Here is a 17,318-nt window from a genome sequence, read left to right on the forward strand (position 1 = left end):
AACTTCCTTTTATTTGTTTTAAACCTGCTGCCCATTAATTTCATTTCATGGCCCCTAGTTCTTATATAATGGGAACAAGTAAATAACTTTTCCTTATTCACTTTCTCCACACCACTCATAATTTTATATACCTCTATCATATCTCCCCTTAGTCTCTTCTTTTCCAAGCTGAAAAGTCCTAGCCTCTTTAATCTCTCCTCATATGGGACCCGTTCCAAACCCCTAATCATTTTAGGGGTTGCCCTTCTCTGAACCTTTTCTGAACCTCCTCTAATGACACCTCAATCTGGGACAGTTCCTCAGATTCATCACCTAAAAAGAATGGCTCAGGTTTGGTAATCGCTCTCACATCCTCAGCCGTGAAGACCCATGCAAAGAATTCATTTAATTTCTCTGAAATGGCCTTATTGTCCTGGAGTGCTCCTTTAGCATCTTGATCGTCCAGTGGCCCCGTGGGTTCCTGCTTCTGATGTACTTAAAAAAATATTTGCTATTACTTTTGAGTCTTTGGCTAGCTATTCTTCAAATTCTTTTTTGGCCTTCCTAATTATATTTTTACACCTCATTTGTCAGAGTTTATGCTCCTTTCTATTTTCCTTACTAGGATTTAACTTCCTTTTTGCCTCTCACTGCTTCTTTTACTTTGTTGTTTAGCCACAGTGGCACTTTTTTGGTTCTCTTACTGTGTTTGGCGTATACATTTAAGTTGAGCCTCTATTATGGTGTCTTTCAAAAGTTTCCATGCAGCTTGCAGGGATTTCACTTTTGGTGCTGTACCTTTTAATTTCTGTTTCACTAACTTCCTCATTTTTATGTAGTTCCCTTTTCTGAAATGATATGGTACAGCTGGGCTGCTGTGATGTTTTCTCCACCACAGGGATGTTAAATTTAATTATATTATGGTCACTATTACCAAGCAGTCCAGCTATATTCACCTCTTAGACCAGATCCTGTGCTCCACTTAGGACTAAATCAAGAATTGCCTCTCCTCTTGTGGGTTCCAGGACTAGCTGCTCCAAGAAGCAGTCATTTAAGGTGTCAAGAAACATCCCGTCCTGAGGTGACATGTACCCAGGCAATATGGGGATAGCTGAAATTCACCATTATTATTGTGTTATTTATTTTCGTAGCCTCTCTAATCTACTGGAGCATTTCACAGTCACCATCACCATCCTGGTCAGGTAGTCAGTAATATATCTCTACTGCTATATTCTTCTTATTTGAGCATGGAATTACTATCTATAGAGATTCTATGGTACAGTTTGGTTCATTAAAGCACAGAATCAAATGAAGTAAAAATCTTACTTTCACATATAGTGCCATTCATCCACCAGCACGACTTGTTTTGTCCTTCCAATATATTTCTTACCCTGGTATTACTGTGTCCCATTGATTATCCTCATTCCACCAAGTTTCTGTGATGCCTATTATATCAATATCCTCATTTAATACAAGGGACTCTTGTTCACCCATATTATTTAGACTTCTAGCATTATAGGTATATAAGCACTTTTAAAACTTGTCACTTTTTAGCTGTTTGCCATTACACGATGTAATTGAATGGGACTCTTTTTCATTTGCTGTTTCTCATCAGATCCTACCCATATTTTATCATCTTCCATCCTTTCCCCTTTACTAGGACATAGAGAATCTCCATTAATAGCTCCTCCCCTAAGGGATGCCTCTGTCTGAACCACATGCTCCTCTGCCCCATCAGCTTTCCCCCAGTCCTTAGTTTAAAAACTGTTCAACAACTTTTTTAAGTGCCAGCAACCTGGTTCCATTTTGCTTTAGGTGGAGCCAATCCTTCCTGTGCAGGCTCCCCTTTTCCCAAAAGTTTGCCCAGTTCCTATTAAATCTAAACCCCTCCTTTTCCTTCTAGGCTGACAGTATGAATCCAGCATAGGTCAACAGAAAGTCATTAGTATCTGCCATGAAGGATGATTGCCATGCAAAAAGGGCATGAGGATGGGTAAAAAGAAAAGGATTATCCTTAAGGGTTCTCAGAGTAATGTGCGCATGTCATCTCCTATGCTTCAGGACACCAAGAAGGAATTTCCCTGCTTTCCTCCATGTACACTGTTATACTACTGACCAAGCACATTAGAATAGCGCACTTGCCTTTCTCCAAAACTTTAGGCATTGGCTGATACCAGAGGCTGGATACCAGATTTGATGGATTATTCATCTGCTTTGGTATGTCAAATTGTATGGTCCTGTGATGTGAAGGGCTAATCTTCAGAGGTGGGAGAGGCATCTACATGCGGCTACGGAGATATATAAACAACTATACCTTTTAATTAAATATTACTATTAATTATCAATCATCTAATAATGTAAATTCTCTACCCACCAATACTAAGACTTTATAACTTATTTCCATCTGAATTCAAGTAAACACAGTCTGTCTATATCTTATTGATATACCGGTTTTTGGTTTGTGGCCTATGTAAAGTCACAGTGCAGTGGTTAGATGGCAGGTGCATATGTCACATCCTCCTCTCCACTTCTAAAATAAAAAGGGAAAGGAGAGGAAAAATAAAGGCTCTGCTCTTACCTGATTGCTCTTGTCCATCAGCTGATTGATGGTTTCATTCTGTTTCACCATATCACGTTCCAGTTTCTTATATTTTAGCTTCCAGTGTCGAATGGATTCCTGAGCTTTCACTTTCAACTCTTCTTTCTTCTTCTCAGTCTCTAGCCTAAGGGTCTCAGACTGCCTGAATTCAGCAAGGTACCGATCTGCTTCCTTAGTAGACTCTTCAAGTTGCTGGGCCAGCTCAGCAGTTTGGAGTTCAGTTTGCCTACGTTCACTCTCACAGGCCTTGTAGCAGCTCTGTATCTCCTTCAGCTGGTCCAGCATCCTTTGCTGCTGCTTCTCCCTGTTTTCCAAGTCAGATGTTAACACCTGTATACAAACATATTGTATTATAAAAGTACAGTCCTTAGAGATACATAATATGAAATAGTAGTAAAGCAACATACAGTGTAGCTTATGAATAAATCACTTTCCAATTTATAGATGATGTGCAACAACTTAGAAGATCATTATAACTAAAGATAGAAAAACCTGTTATATCACAGAATACATCTCCCTATAATGGCAACTCTTAGTGCTCCAACAGAGGGCACAAACAGTACATTTATATTATCTTGAATTTTACTGTAAGTACCTGGAATCCAAACAGTCCCCTTTTGGTGCTTAAAATCCTGGCTTAAGTTTTGTGACTGAGGCCAATATCTAATACTTAATCACAAGTCAAATATTCCCTCACTCAACCACCTGTTCCTGAATGTTTCATAAGCAGACAAAAAAATTTTAAAAGGGTTGTAGCGGGGTGGTCACCCGCTCCTGCCTTAAAAGGCTTAAAACAGCCCAGGGAGAGGGCTGTGGCAGGGAAGGAAGAGCGGGGCTGATTGGGAGAAGCAGCCTCAGCTGGGGGCCACGCCCCAGTCAGGCCACGGCTGGCTTTATCAGGGCCCTGCTTGGAGCACACAGAGTCTCCTCTAGCTGTGGGGGAGACAGGCCTGGCTCCTGGGGAGCATACCAGGGTACCTGAGGTGAAGCAGGGCTGGGGAAGGCCAGAGGGGTGGGGAGGCTCCAGACTGGAAAAGCCCCAGGCTGCAGGACTGGCAGACGGCCTAAGACAGGGTACTGGGGTTGCAACAGGGCAGCCCAAGAGTAGGCGGAGGCATCAGGTCCAAACCCCATGACGACTGGCTTATACAGACTGCAGTCGGCCCCAGTGAAAGGGGGCTAGATGGTGACTGGCAGTAGTCCATAGGCTGAGGCAAGGTGGCGATAGAAGGTGGGGGGTTTCCCGGGGAGGGGCGACCCAGATCTGTGGGGTATTGCCTGGAGGGGCAGCACCCCAGGTAAAAGGACACCGGGGTCCGGGAGGGACACAGGGGCCAGTGATGGCAAGACACTGTCAGAGGGCACTCCGGAGCTGGTAAAAAGAGCTAATTCCCAGACAGCCAGTAGGAGGCGCTGCTGGGTAAGTCTGCACCCCGTTACAAGGGTTTTATTAAAAAAGCAGTGACCAGAACATCCCTCGGCCCACGCCACTTTCTGCAGCCCCCATTGGCTGGGAACAGTGAACTGCGGCGAGTGGGAGCTGTGATCAGCCAAACCTGCGGATGCTGCAGGTAAACAAACTGGCACGGCCTGACAGCGGATTTCCCTTACAGGCCGCATGGCAAAGGTTACCGATCCCTGATCTATGCTTTCCTTCTATTTTAATTTTAATATAGAAAGGTCAAAAGGAAATGTAATTTTAAACTTCTTACATATTCTGACATTCATCGCTCTCTACATAAATGAGTCTGCAGCCTCTCCAATTTATACAACCATCTTTCTGTATATTAAAGCTCCACAAATGCTTCATGAAATAGCACGGGCAACAAAATGGCAGATGAAATTCAATGTTGATAAATGCAAAATAATGCACATTGAAAAGCCTAATCCCACCTATACATATAAAATGATGGGATCTAAATTAGCTGTAATCACTCAAGAGAGAGATCTTGGAGTCATTGTGGATAGTTCTCTGAAAATATCCACTCAATGTGCAGTGGCAGTCAAAAAAGCTAACAGAATGTTGGGAATCATTAGGAATGGGATAGATAAGACAACAGAAAATTTCATATAGCCTCTATATAAATCTATGGTACATCCACATCTTGAATACTGCATGCAGATTTGGTCGGCCCATCCCAAAAAAGATATATTATAGAATTGGGAAAAGATACAGAAAAGGGCAACAAAATGATTAGGGGTATGGAACAGATTCCATACGAACAGAGATTAATAAGACTGGGACTTTTCAGCTTGGAAAAGAGACGAGTAAGGAGGTCTATAAAATCGTGACTGGCATGGAGAAAGTAAATAAGGAAATGTTATTTACTCCTTCTCATATCACATGAACTAGGGGTCATCAAATGAAATTAATGGGCAGCAGGTTTAAAACAAACAAAAGGAAGTATTTTTTCCACACAACACACAGTCAACCTCTGGAACTCTTTGCCAGAGGATGTTGTGAAGGCCAAGACTATAACAGGGTTCAAAGAAGAATTAGATAAATTCATGGAGGATAGGTCCATCAATGACTATTAGCCAGGATAGGCAGGGATGGTGTGACAGGAGATGGATCGCTTAATGATTACCTGTTCTGTTCATTCCCTGTGGGGCACCTGGCATTGGCCACGATGGACCTTTGGTTTTACCGAGTATGGCCGTTCATATGTTCTATTTATTAGCAATAATTTTGCTTATGTATCATGTAATCTTTGTTTCCCCCATTTCAGTGATGTTTGTAGAAACTTGATTTTTAGTGTTCACCCAATCTGGCTGCCTTCATGGGTCCAGAGGCAACTTTATGTTCTAGAATGTTTGACATCGGATTTTGAGACCTTCACCTCTTTTTCAGAGAACAGCAGATGCTGAAAGAGCACGGGGAGGCAATAGGCTCAGCTTCTAGAAAGAGAAATCTGACTGTTATGACTCTACAGTTAACCCCACTAGCCAATACAGTTGCAACACTGAGCCTCCAGAAGAAGCCATGTTCTATTACAGATGACGAAAGGGAGATGTTCAAGAGCTGTAAGAGTCTTCCCAAGCTGTCAGCAGGAAGGATGATTGCCATGCAAAAAGGGCATGAGGATGGGTAAAAAGAAAAGGATTATCCTTAAGGGTTCTCAGAGTAATGTGCGCATGTCATCTCCTATGCTTCAGGACACCAAGAAGGAATTTCCCTGCTTTCCTCCATGTACACTGTTATACTACTGACCAAGCACATTAGAATAGCGCACTTGCCTTTCTCCAAAACTTTAGGCATTGGCTGATACCAGAGGCTGGATACCAGATTTGATGGATTATTCATCTGCTTTGGTATGTCAAATTGTATAGTCCTGTGATGTGAAGGGCTAATCTTCAGAGGTGGGAGAGGCATCTACATGGGGCTACGGAGATATATAAACAACTATACCTTTTAATTAAATATTACTATTAATTATCAATCATCTAATAATGTAAATTTTCTACCCACCAATACTAAGACTTTATAACTTATTTCCATCTGAATTCAAGTAAACACAGTCTGTCTATATCTTATTGATATACCAGTCCAGCAAAGGCCACAAGCAAAGCACAGGGCACTTATTAAGTGGATGATCTCATAATATTGTTGACAAAGCATCATTATCTTGGTGCTTATTCTCAAGATTAACTAGACAAAGAAAAAGAAGCACACAGTGCTATTTTATCTTGGTAAAATCCTGAGTTTAAAGCATAGATGAAGCCACTCTTGGATTCCAGGCTTTCCCAACAACACACTCTGAGATCACTGAACAAAGTAATTGTCTATTTCTGGATTAATTTTATGACTATTTGACCTATAAAAAGTCCTAAGTGGCCTGGAACCTACCTAAGGGTATGTCTACACTACGAAATTAGGTCGATTTTATAGAAATCGATTTTATACAGTCAATTGCATATGTCCACACTAAGCACATTAAGTTGGCAGAGTGCATTCTCACTACCGCGCTAGCATCGACTTACAGAGCGGTGCACTATGGGTAGCTATCCCACAGTTCCCACAGTCTCCGCCACCAATTGGAATTCTGGGTTAAGCGCCAATGCCTGATGGGGCAAAAACATTGTCGCAGGTGGTTTTGGGTACATGTCGTCAGTCGTCCCTCCCTCTCTCCATGAAAGCAACGGCAGACTATCGTTTCGTGCCTTTTTTCCTGGGTTACCCGTGCAGACGCCATACCATGGCTAGCTTACACTGCAACTCTGCTCTCCTGCAACTCTGCAACAGACAGTGCAGTAGGACTGGTAGCCGTCCTTGTCGGACATGTAGCTTGGCCAGGGGTTCTTGGAACATCTTCCCTGCCCAGCACCTAGCAACCTCCATGGCATGGTGTACAGCTCAACCACTTCTGCCGCAACTCTGCTCTCCTGCGAGCTGGAGGCTTCTGCCTCAGGCTGCTCTCTCAGCTGGCAGCACCATGTGGTCGCTCCTACCCCTTGCTCCCATGGCTCATGAAGCCTGGACAGTAGTAAGGAGCAGTTCAACTATAGGCTGAGCAGGTGCAGAATGGTGGTAGAATGTGCCTTTGGACATTTAAAAGCTCGCTGGCACTGTTGGTCAGACCTCAGCGCAACCAACATTCCCATTGTTACTGCTGCTTGCTGTGTGATCCATAACATCTGTGAGAGTAACGGGGAGACATTTATGGCAGGTGGGAGGTTGAGGCAAATCGCCTGGCATCCGATTTTGAGCAGCCAGACACCAGGGCGATTAGAAGAGCACAGCAAGGCACACTGTGCATCAGAGAGGCTTCGAAAACCAGTTTCATGACTGGCCAGGCTACGGTGTGACAGTGGTGTGTGCTTCTCCTTGAGGCAAACCCGCCCCCTTTGTTGATTTTAATTCCCTGTAAGCCAGCCACCCTGCCCGCTTCAAAATAAAGTAACTATTGTTTTGAAACCATGCATTCTTTCTTTATTAATTAAAAAAAATGAGATAACGGACAAAGTAGCCCAGGTGAGGTGAGGGAGGAGGGAAGGACAAGACCACATTGATTTTTAGTGTGGCTAAAATAAGCAAACTGTTTGAATGATAGCCTTCTGTTGCTTGGGCCATCCTCTGGAGTAGAGTGGCTGGGTGCCCGGAGCCTCCCCCACTGCGTTCTTGGGCGTCTGGGTGAGGAGGCTATGGAACATGGGGAGGAGGGTAGGCAGTTATACAGTGGATGCTACAGGGGTCTGTGCTCTTGTTGGCTTTCCTGCAGCTCCAACAGACACTTCATCATGTCAGTTTGCTCCCCCATTAGCCTCAGCATCGTGTCCTGCCTCCGGTCTTCATGCTCACTTAATTCTTTCCTGGCCTCTACCACTGAATGCCTCCATGCATTACCAGGGATCAGCAACCTTTGGCACGCGGCAAGCCAGGGGAAGCTGCCTGGCGGGCCGGGCCAGTTTGTTTACCTGCTACGTCTTCAGGTTTGGCCGATCGCAGCTCCCACTGGCCATGGTTCGCCGATCCAGGCCAATGGGGGCTGCAGGAAGCGGTGTGGGCAGAGGGCTGTGCTGGCCACCACTTCCCGCAGCTCCCATTGGCCTGGAGCAGTAAACCAGGGCCAGTGGGATCCGCGATCAGCCAAACCTGTGGACACGGCAGGTAAACAAACCAGCCCAGCCCACCAGGGGGCTTTCCCTGGCGGGTCACATGCCAAAGGTTGCCGATCCCTGCATTAAGCTGTGCCCTATCAGTGCGGGAGGACTGCATGAGCTCAGAAAACATGTCATCGCCAGTGCAGTTTTTTCGCCTTCTAATCTGCGATAACCTTAGGGACGGAGATGACAGGGGGAGCGTAGTCACATTCTACGCTCTATGATTCTGGGGGGACTCCATGGTCACCTGTGCTGCTGAGTTCGCCATGCTGACCAAACAGGAAATGAAATTCAAAAGTTCCCGAGGCTTTTCCTGTGTACCTGGCTAGTGCATCGGAGTTCAAAGTGCTGTCCAGAGTGGTCACAATGGAGCACTCTCGGATAGCTCCTGGAAACCAACAACATCGAATTGCATACACACAACCCAAATTCAACCCAGCGAGGTCAATTTTAGCACTAATCCCCTCGCCAGGGAGGAGTACAGAAATCAATTTTAAGAGCCCTTTAAGTCGACAAAACAGGCTTGGTCATGTGGATGGGTGCAGGGTTAAATCGACCTTACACTGCTAAATTCGACCTAAACTTGTAGTATAGACCAGGGCTAAGAGAAATCCTCTCTCCTCATGACATCCTTCCACAGCTGTAGTCAGTGAAGGCATCTCAGAGGAAGCCCCACTGTGAAGAAAGAGAGGGTTGCTAGCAGGGCATTCTACACTAAGGCCCCAGACCACTAACTTGTTTCTTCCACAGGCCTCTGATAGCCCGGTTTGTTAGCCTTCAGGGCACATGTTTTTTACTCCCTCACCTGTGAGGAGAAGAGCGTTCAGTAGGGCTGGTTAGTGGTGGTATGGGACTCCAGATTGTGTGGGCAGGTTGATAAGTTCTTTTTATATATATACTCTTGCTGCATTACTTGATTTGATTGCCGGTAACTGACGGGTCTTTTTCCTTATTAGTGTATTTTAAAAAGTGATTGCCAAGAGTGCATAGAGCATTGAATGTATGCTCTTTTATTGTAGTTTGTAAAAAGAAAAAAAAAGAAAAATCCTAAATATATAAATATTGGTTAACCAGTCATTAAGAGGAGGAGGGCAGGTGCTAACAGCAACATCTCTTTACTATAGTCCTGCCTTTCTCAAACAGAATTTTTCCCTCACTGCATGCACATACAATTAACGTTAGTAAGAGTTAGAGACCCTGAACAACCCAGAACTAGGCAAGGTATGGATTATGAAGTAGCAGTTTTCTACTCATGAGATGCTTTAAGAACAATGAATGAGACAGGCAATGATTTGTTAATGTCATTGTCCACTCAGGTTAATAATTTACAAAACAATAAGCATGAATGGTTTTAACTCCTGTCTTTAGCACAGGGCAAGTACCAAATTAGAGGCAATGTACTTAACCTCTTTTGGCAGAGTACCTCATATAACTATTGAGCAACTCCTTCGGGCTAATCTAAAAATAATAGTGTTAGATTTCAGAGGAAGCAGCATTCAGTCTTCCTTTGCCAGAAGCAGGAGCTAGCCTAATGCAAGGCCTTGGGAGAGGAGCAAAATGATAAGTGGGTAAAAATGGGGAAAGCCCTAGAATCCCTCCTTCACCATCAAAACAAAGTTGTCACCCTTATTTTACAATTGACTGACAACTAAACAAGATTACATTACTTTTTGCATTGTTCTCTGGGCATTCCTTGTAAGGAGTATGAAGAGGCAGGGTGATTTAGTAAATAGGACACTACACTGAAAGTCAACCTGGGTTCTAATCCCAACTTTACAAATGACCTGCTGTGTGACCTTCAACAAGTCACTTCCTTCTCTGTACCAGTTTTTCTCTTTGCACTCACTGTCTGTGTTGTCAGCTTAGATTGCAAGCTCTTCTGGACAGTGACTGTCTCTCATTATGTATTTGTACAAAGATGAGAACAATGAGACTCATATCTCAGTTGGGACCCTTAGGCACAACTGTTGTACAAATATTAAAATAATAAATAAGAATACCAAACTAAATCTTACAGCTATATCAACAAAGTAAAATGGGAATGTGTCTACTGGTGAAAGTGTAAATATAGAGAATGATCACAAACTTGCTCTACTATCCTATTACACAAATGATTTTTGGCTCATCAAGAAAAGTAACTGTTTAAACTTGTAAAATCTGCCTGAGAAGAGAATTTAAAAAAAAAAAAAAAGATACTTAAGCAGCAATATTTATATACCCAAATGAGTTTAATTCCAAGGGAAGATGCATATTAAACGTAACCTTTGAAGGCTATGGATTCAAATTTGGAACACGGTAGAAATTAAAGCAGCCAAATAAAACATCAGAAATCATTACGCCTACCCTTCCACAGCTTTTATACAATGGCTAACCTTTTGACTCATGTACCAAACAATATTTGATTACATATGCTGTTATCGCTTTCCATTTACTGACTCTGGTGATAGCATAAGGGATGCGAGTCCAAAATAATAGGTTCTCCAAACTTTCTGGGTCATTAAAAATAATTATTTCTCCACAAACCATAAGAGAACACATCTTGTTCATATAACTACATTTTCCAAGTACTTGTTAATGAAACATTATTCTAAGCTTAAGCAAAGTAGAGAAAACAATGTTCAATTAATTGAAGACACTCATCTCACTGTGGAGAAGTAAAATGTTAACCTCCATTTTATAAATAATAATATTCACTGTGGGGAAACATTTCTTTGGATTATTTATCCTTAAGCACAAAGAGACATATTTATCTTATAGACACCAGCAACCAGTTTGATTTCTACCAGGGAAAATCTGGCCTGTGGATCTAAAGAATTAATTCAAACATATGTTCTTACATTTTACTTAGCAATTCCTGCAAGTGAAATAGAACTTTCTATCTAGAAATAAATAAACCAGTCTTGCTTTACTTCATTTTTTTATATTTATTTTTGTGGTTCTGCCAAGATAGTCATTCAACCCATCCCCACATTCAGCACAATAGGAACTGCCTGAGGGGAAAAATTACTTTGCATATTTACCATTAGAGCTATTGAATACATTGAGGGTGACACAAGGTGACATTGGCCCTTTATGAGGGAGCAAGGCAAGTGCACCTATGCCTGGTCAGCAGACCCCAACTGGGCTACAAGAGAAGACACCTGGGCCTTAGAGGGGTGAAGCATGGATGAATCAGGCTGGAGAGTCAGTTTGAAAAGGGGCAGAGACAGCAGACATAGGGTATGTCTATATTGCATTTAAAAACCAACTGCTGGCCCATGTCAGCTGACTCAGGCTCTCAGGGCTCAGGCTAAGGGGCTGTTTAATTGCAGTGTAGACTTGCAGGCTCAGGAAACAACCAGGGCTCTGGGACCCTCCCACCTTGCAAGGTCCTAGGGCCCGGGCTCCAGCCCAAGCTCGAACATCTTCACCACAATTAAACAGCCCCTTAGCCAAGCCCCAGAAGCCTGAGTCAGCTGACATCAGCCAGCTGTGGGTATCTAATTGCAGTGTAGGTATACCCATAGGGCTCTCACTGATAGCTCCCTGGGAATAGGCAGACAGACCTGAATCAGGAAGTTCTCTGGGAGTGACTGCCAAAGTCCCCTATGAGGGAAGGCAGTGGGAACCTGCTGAGAGAAACCCAGCGACTCAGAGCCAGAGAGCTGAAAAAAGCAGGAGCAGCAGGAAGCTCCTAGAAGAGGCTGCCAGAGTCCCTTGGGAGACAAGGCAGTAGGAATCTGCCAGGAAAAAGTGGCCCTCCAGGCAGAAAGCCCTAGCTGGCAGTGCTCAGTGAACATAACAAAGAAGATTCCTGCAAGAAGCCCAAAAGCAGGAAGGACAGAGTTGAAGGGCGAAAACACTGGGAGCTATAGCCTAGGATGGGTTGAGGAACTGATTTTCTCTGTTTCGCTTGTGTTTCAATAAATAAAATTGCCTGGAAAGAGACTCTGGGTGTGGCAGTGGGTCCTTTGTGAGAGGGGGAGAAGGCCAGCTTATTACATGGAGGAAATGCCAGATAGTAGATCAAGACAGAACCAGATTGATTTATCTTGAAGCCAGAAGCCAATCCAAAACACCAGAAAGCCTGAAACAGGAAAATATAGGGTAAGATGCAGTAGATATGTTGTTCACTAGAGAACAGAGTGAATTAATGGACTTTGAAGCCCCTGGGGAAGGGTAGTATGACTTCTGGTGTGCATGTGGCTTACTATATAGCACCCAAGATGCCTCACCTGAATGGGCGAGGCTAACCAACCCACGATCATGCACTTGACAGACTTTTGTGATAAAAGATTTCTATCTAAAGACCTGAACTGAAATGAACAGAAAATCTTGATTTTCCAGAATACCATGTCCTTAGAAATAAGGAAGATGGGACACTTTTCTTCAGCTAAAGGGGAGTTTCCAGGAAAGAAATGGAGGAAGTGATCCAAAACCTACAAAACACAAAGTAAAATAATATGGGAAACCACTTTATCAGGATCTGCTGAGAAACTAATAGAGCAGTTGAATACCAACGTAACATCTGATCGGTCTGTATGATAGAATCTGACTCTACATTACTGGCTATAAAACTACAATTTTCAATTTTATAGGCTCTGTTCAAGCTAAAATTGAACTTCATATGTTTATAGGGTTCTTTGTTACTAGCATTGTCTTCCCTCGTGATATTTGAATATTGTTCAGCTGAAAGATATACAAGTTAACCAGAGGGTCCTTGAGAGAAATTATATAAAGTGGACAGTATTCTCAACTGTACGGTTTAAACTTGTTTTTGTTCTATGGTCTGTTTTTTCATATGATAATGTATCATGGCCAATGGTTTTGTACTCCTGACCATTTTTTTTTTTTTTTAGAATTATCCAACAAACCAGTTAACTGGAATATACTAATAGGTTGTTACAGTAATATAGCTTGTGACTATAATTCTTCCAGCAATAATACAAACCCTTAATCATCATTTTTGCATCCTGAATCCAAAGCTAAAAATATATAAAAATAATTAAAAATATGTAACACCCATTTAAATCCAGAAAAGAAAAGCAACGAAACACTTTTAAAACTTCAAGTTTTGAAGAGTACAATGCTACATCTCCAACATAAATAACTAGTCCACATTTTTTTTAAAAAAAGTTAAAAACTAAGCAACTGACAATTTAAGGACATAAATACTGCCATCAAATAAAACAGACTACCAAAGTCCAATGACAGCAAACAACTACAAAATTATTTTCACATTCATGTTATCAAAACAATCTTAAATCTGATGTAATTTTGATTTATTGATCGGAAATGTTATGTGAAACAAGTCATAGTACTCATTTTCTGAGGAGTGATTGCTTGAATGGGGTATCCTATTTAGCAAGGTATGTTGTAATGTCTATGCTTATTGTAGGCCTGTTAATAGGCTGCATTTAAAGAATTTTAAACAGAAAGCTATTTAGGTAGATAGAGCATATAAGAACTATGATGTGTATAATGTGGTGTTACTAAAGCTAAATGATAATGTAATGTTTTTATCCTTAATTTTTATTTTTATGTGAGTTAAGATTGTTTTGATAATGTGAATGTGAAAATGATTATGTTGATGACTGCTATCATTGGAAGAGTGTATTTTATTTTATGGCAGTGCGTATACTCTTAGTTTTCCATTTCCTTACTTTAACTTTTTTTTTAAACAAAGAATAGTTGGTATTTAAGTTGGAAACATAGTATTGTACTTTTCAAACAGAACTTTTGCAGTTTTCTCTTTTAATTTTATAGTTTTAGGATTTTAAAGTATTATAAAAATTGTCATTTCAATTTATCTATAGATGTCAAGATTTCCGTTGTCATTTCAACCATGTGGTGACCCAGAATTCTGCTGCACTTCAGCCTGATGCTCTGTTCCGACAGAGCTTAGCAGCTTCACAGGACTAAAGCTTGAAGTAAGCACATAAGAACCTCTCAGGCTCTGGCCTTCTGCTATTATCTAACTCTACAATATTTAACGGTTTGTAACAAAAGCATTATACAAACCAAAGGTATATTTTATAATGGCAGAAGCAGAGCAACTACTAGAGTTAAGTTGTGGCAGAGTTAACTGTGTCTATCCTTCCATTTAAGGTAGCTCAAAAATAAAAAACAAAAAACAAAAAATATAGACCTTTCAAACTCCATTTGTCAAGACTTTGATTCTGCCTGAAGAGAAACATTTTTTGAAAGTTTGGGGGGAGAAGGGGGAAGAGAGGGAACCACCCCCCCCCACCACAAAACAATTCCACCACTTTCCCTACTATTTTTTTATTATGATCGTAAGATTTGGGTGCCATCATGCCAAATGCAGTATTAGACACAAACAGAGATAGCACCTGCCCTGAAGAACTTTGAAAAACAGCAACAATTTATTTCCAACTGCTGCACAGTGGACATGAGGTAGAAAAGAACAGTTACCTACCATACAGTAACAGTGTTTGAAACACTATTGTCAGTGTGGATCCCACTATAGGTGCACATGAGCCTCACTGATGCAAGATTGGAGTCATAGAATCATAGAATATAAGGGTTGGAAGGGACCCCAGAAGGTCATCTAGTCCAACCCCCTGCTCGAAGCAGGACCAATTCCCAGTTAAATCATCCCAGCCAGGGCTTTGTCAAGCCTGACCTTAAAAACCTCTAAGGAAGGAGATTCTACCACCTCCCTAGGTAACGCATTCCAGTGTTTCACCACCCTCTTAGTGAAAAAGTTTTTCCTAATATCCAATCTAAACCTCCCCCACTGCAGCTTGAGACCATTACTCCTCGTTCTGTCATCTGATACCATTGAGAACAGTCTAGAGCCATCCTCTTTGGAACCCCCTTTCAGGTAGTTGAAAGCAGCTATCAAATCCCCCCTCATTCTTCTCTTCTGCAGACTTTTAAATAGCAGCGTCCGTCATGACTGTGCTTACACCCTGTGCCTCCTCATGCAAGGGTCTAAAAGGCAAAATGGCCTTGATCCTCCCTCAGTTCCCCTGCAACTCAAAACCCATGTTACCTGAAGACTCCAAAAGCAGGGATGGAGGGTGGGTCACGAGATTCACACCAACAAGAACATCTAAAAGAACCATACAGTTACTGCAGGGTAAATACCCATACAGTCTTTTGAGTATGTGTCAGTGTGGATTCACACTGTAGGTGACTAGCAAGCAGTATCCTCATCAGTCTAACAAAGACTGGAGTACAAGCCCTCCCAAACTTTGCACCAGATCAACCAACCAAGTCCAGTGCATCGTGCTTGACAAACATGAGAAAGCTGCTCTACACAATAGCCTTGTAGATTTCAGATATTGGTGCATTGCAAAAGCATACTGAAGATGCTGCTTGGGCTCTGATAGAATATGTGCTTGTGATAGGAGAGGGACATCAGGCAGATGGTAGCATAGCGAGATGTGTTATTTTGAAAGTCTGTGAGATGAAATGGCTAGGCCTTTGAAAATCCCAACTGTAGCCACAAACACACATGGAGCCTGTGATGGGGTGTCCACCCCACAAAGGGCTGGAAGGGGTTAAGGTGGCCAGATAGGCCTATTAACTCCACAAGCTGAACCTGGAGGAAGAGCCAGGGATTGCTTGCAAGCAAGCTCTGTTGAGAAGGAAGAGGCAGGTCTTATAAACCCAGGAACCTGGCTATAGGCTGGGGTAGCCATCACTCCCTGGAGAGAGGGAGGAGAGAAAGGGGCTGCACACCAGTGAAAGAAATGGAGTGATGGTGTGCAACTGTGAGAAGGGGCATCAATCTTATCAGCTAATCCCCAGAATGTCCAGGAGGCGGCATCAGACTAGCGGTGAGTGAAGCACCCCATCACAGGCCCTGAAAGATTTGGCCCTGTCACTGCAGCATCTGAAAACTCTTGGTACATCCAATGTTTGCAACTGCTTCTTCCTTTGTGCTGAATGTGGAACACAGGTAAAATGATTGACTTACTGATTCAAATGGATTTCTGAAAACATTTTTTGGGAGGAATTTTGTATGAAGTCTCAGTACCACTTTATTTCTATGAAAGAAGGTATATGGAAGTTCTGTCATGAGCCTCTGGAGCTCACCGACTCTTTTAGCTGAAGTGATGGCAATGGGAATTCTGGGGCTCAAACAAGACTTCATAAGTCTGTGAAGGACAATATTGATGTCCCATGCTGAAGCACTGTCTCTAGACAATGGGTAAGTGTGCATAAGGTTCTTAAGAAATTTGGATACTGTGGGATGAGAGAAGACCAAAAACAACAGTAGTGGTGAATGATATGCTGATACTGCTGCCAAAATTACCTTAAATCAAATTGTGAGTCAGAGTGTTGCAACTGAAGCAAGTAACCCAGAATCTTTGATAGCAGGGGCTGCACATGTCTAGGTCATGTTAGGTCACCCACATCAAGAACCGTTTTATTGCAGCGATTCTCAAACTGTGGGTCGGGACCCTAAAGTGGGTCATGACCCCATTTTAATGGGGTCTCCAGGGCTGGCTTACACTTGCTGGGGTCCGGGACCAAAGCCCAAGGGCTTCAGCCCTGGGCATCAGGTCTCAGGTTACAGGCACCCTGCCTGGAGCTAAAGACCTTGGGCTTCAGCTTTGGCCCCCACACCTCGGGGCTTGGGTTGGCTCAGGGTTCAGTACATCCTCCTGAAGTCATGTAGCAATTCTTATTGTCCGAATGGGGTCACGGTTCAATGAAGTGTGAGAACCCCTAATTTAGAGGATTACGTTTTCCTCATGGATAATTTTCTTCTTGCCACAGTATCTCCTGAACACAAGGAGCAGTCCCTTTCCATGGTGTTCAGCCAGCCAACATCCAGGCTGTCAGCAGCAGCAGCTTCAGCTCTAGATGACAATCCTTGACCCTGGTTTTGCAATAGGTCTGGGCAGTCCAGGAGCAGAATTGGTGATTGTGTGGACATCTATAGCAAGTCCATCAGCCAGAAATGTGTCAGGCAGTAGGGAGCTATGAGGATGAGCCTCACCCGATTTAGTATGGCTTTGGCAATCATCCTGGGGATCAGTGGGAAGGCGTAAAACAATGCCCGGATTACAATCAAGAAGGAAGGCACCTGGTAAAGATTCTGGGCTCATGCCTCCTCTGAAACAGAAGTTTGGGCACTTAGATCTTTGGTGGCAAACAGGTTTTACCATCCCAACCCTGGATT

At 42.8% G+C, this 17,318-nt stretch overlaps 1 protein-coding gene across 10 annotated transcripts in view; it reads right to left on the reverse strand.

The window, feature by feature from the left end:
* CEP128 (centrosomal protein 128) overlaps positions 1 to 17,318 on the reverse strand; it is a 444,758-nt gene that overhangs the window by 305,834 nt on the left and 121,606 nt on the right. For all 10 annotated transcript variants that reach the window (XM_048853234.2, XM_048853235.2, XM_075129813.1 and 7 more), the window contains one exon: positions 2,558 to 2,908. In XM_048853234.2, coding sequence (XP_048709191.1) covers positions 2,558 to 2,908 — 351 coding nt within the window. The remainder of the gene's footprint in view (positions 1 to 2,557; positions 2,909 to 17,318) is intronic.

This window comes from Caretta caretta, chromosome 6 (assembly GCF_965140235.1).
Source record: "Caretta caretta isolate rCarCar2 chromosome 6, rCarCar1.hap1, whole genome shotgun sequence".
NCBI lineage: Eukaryota > Metazoa > Chordata > Testudines > Cheloniidae > Caretta > Caretta caretta.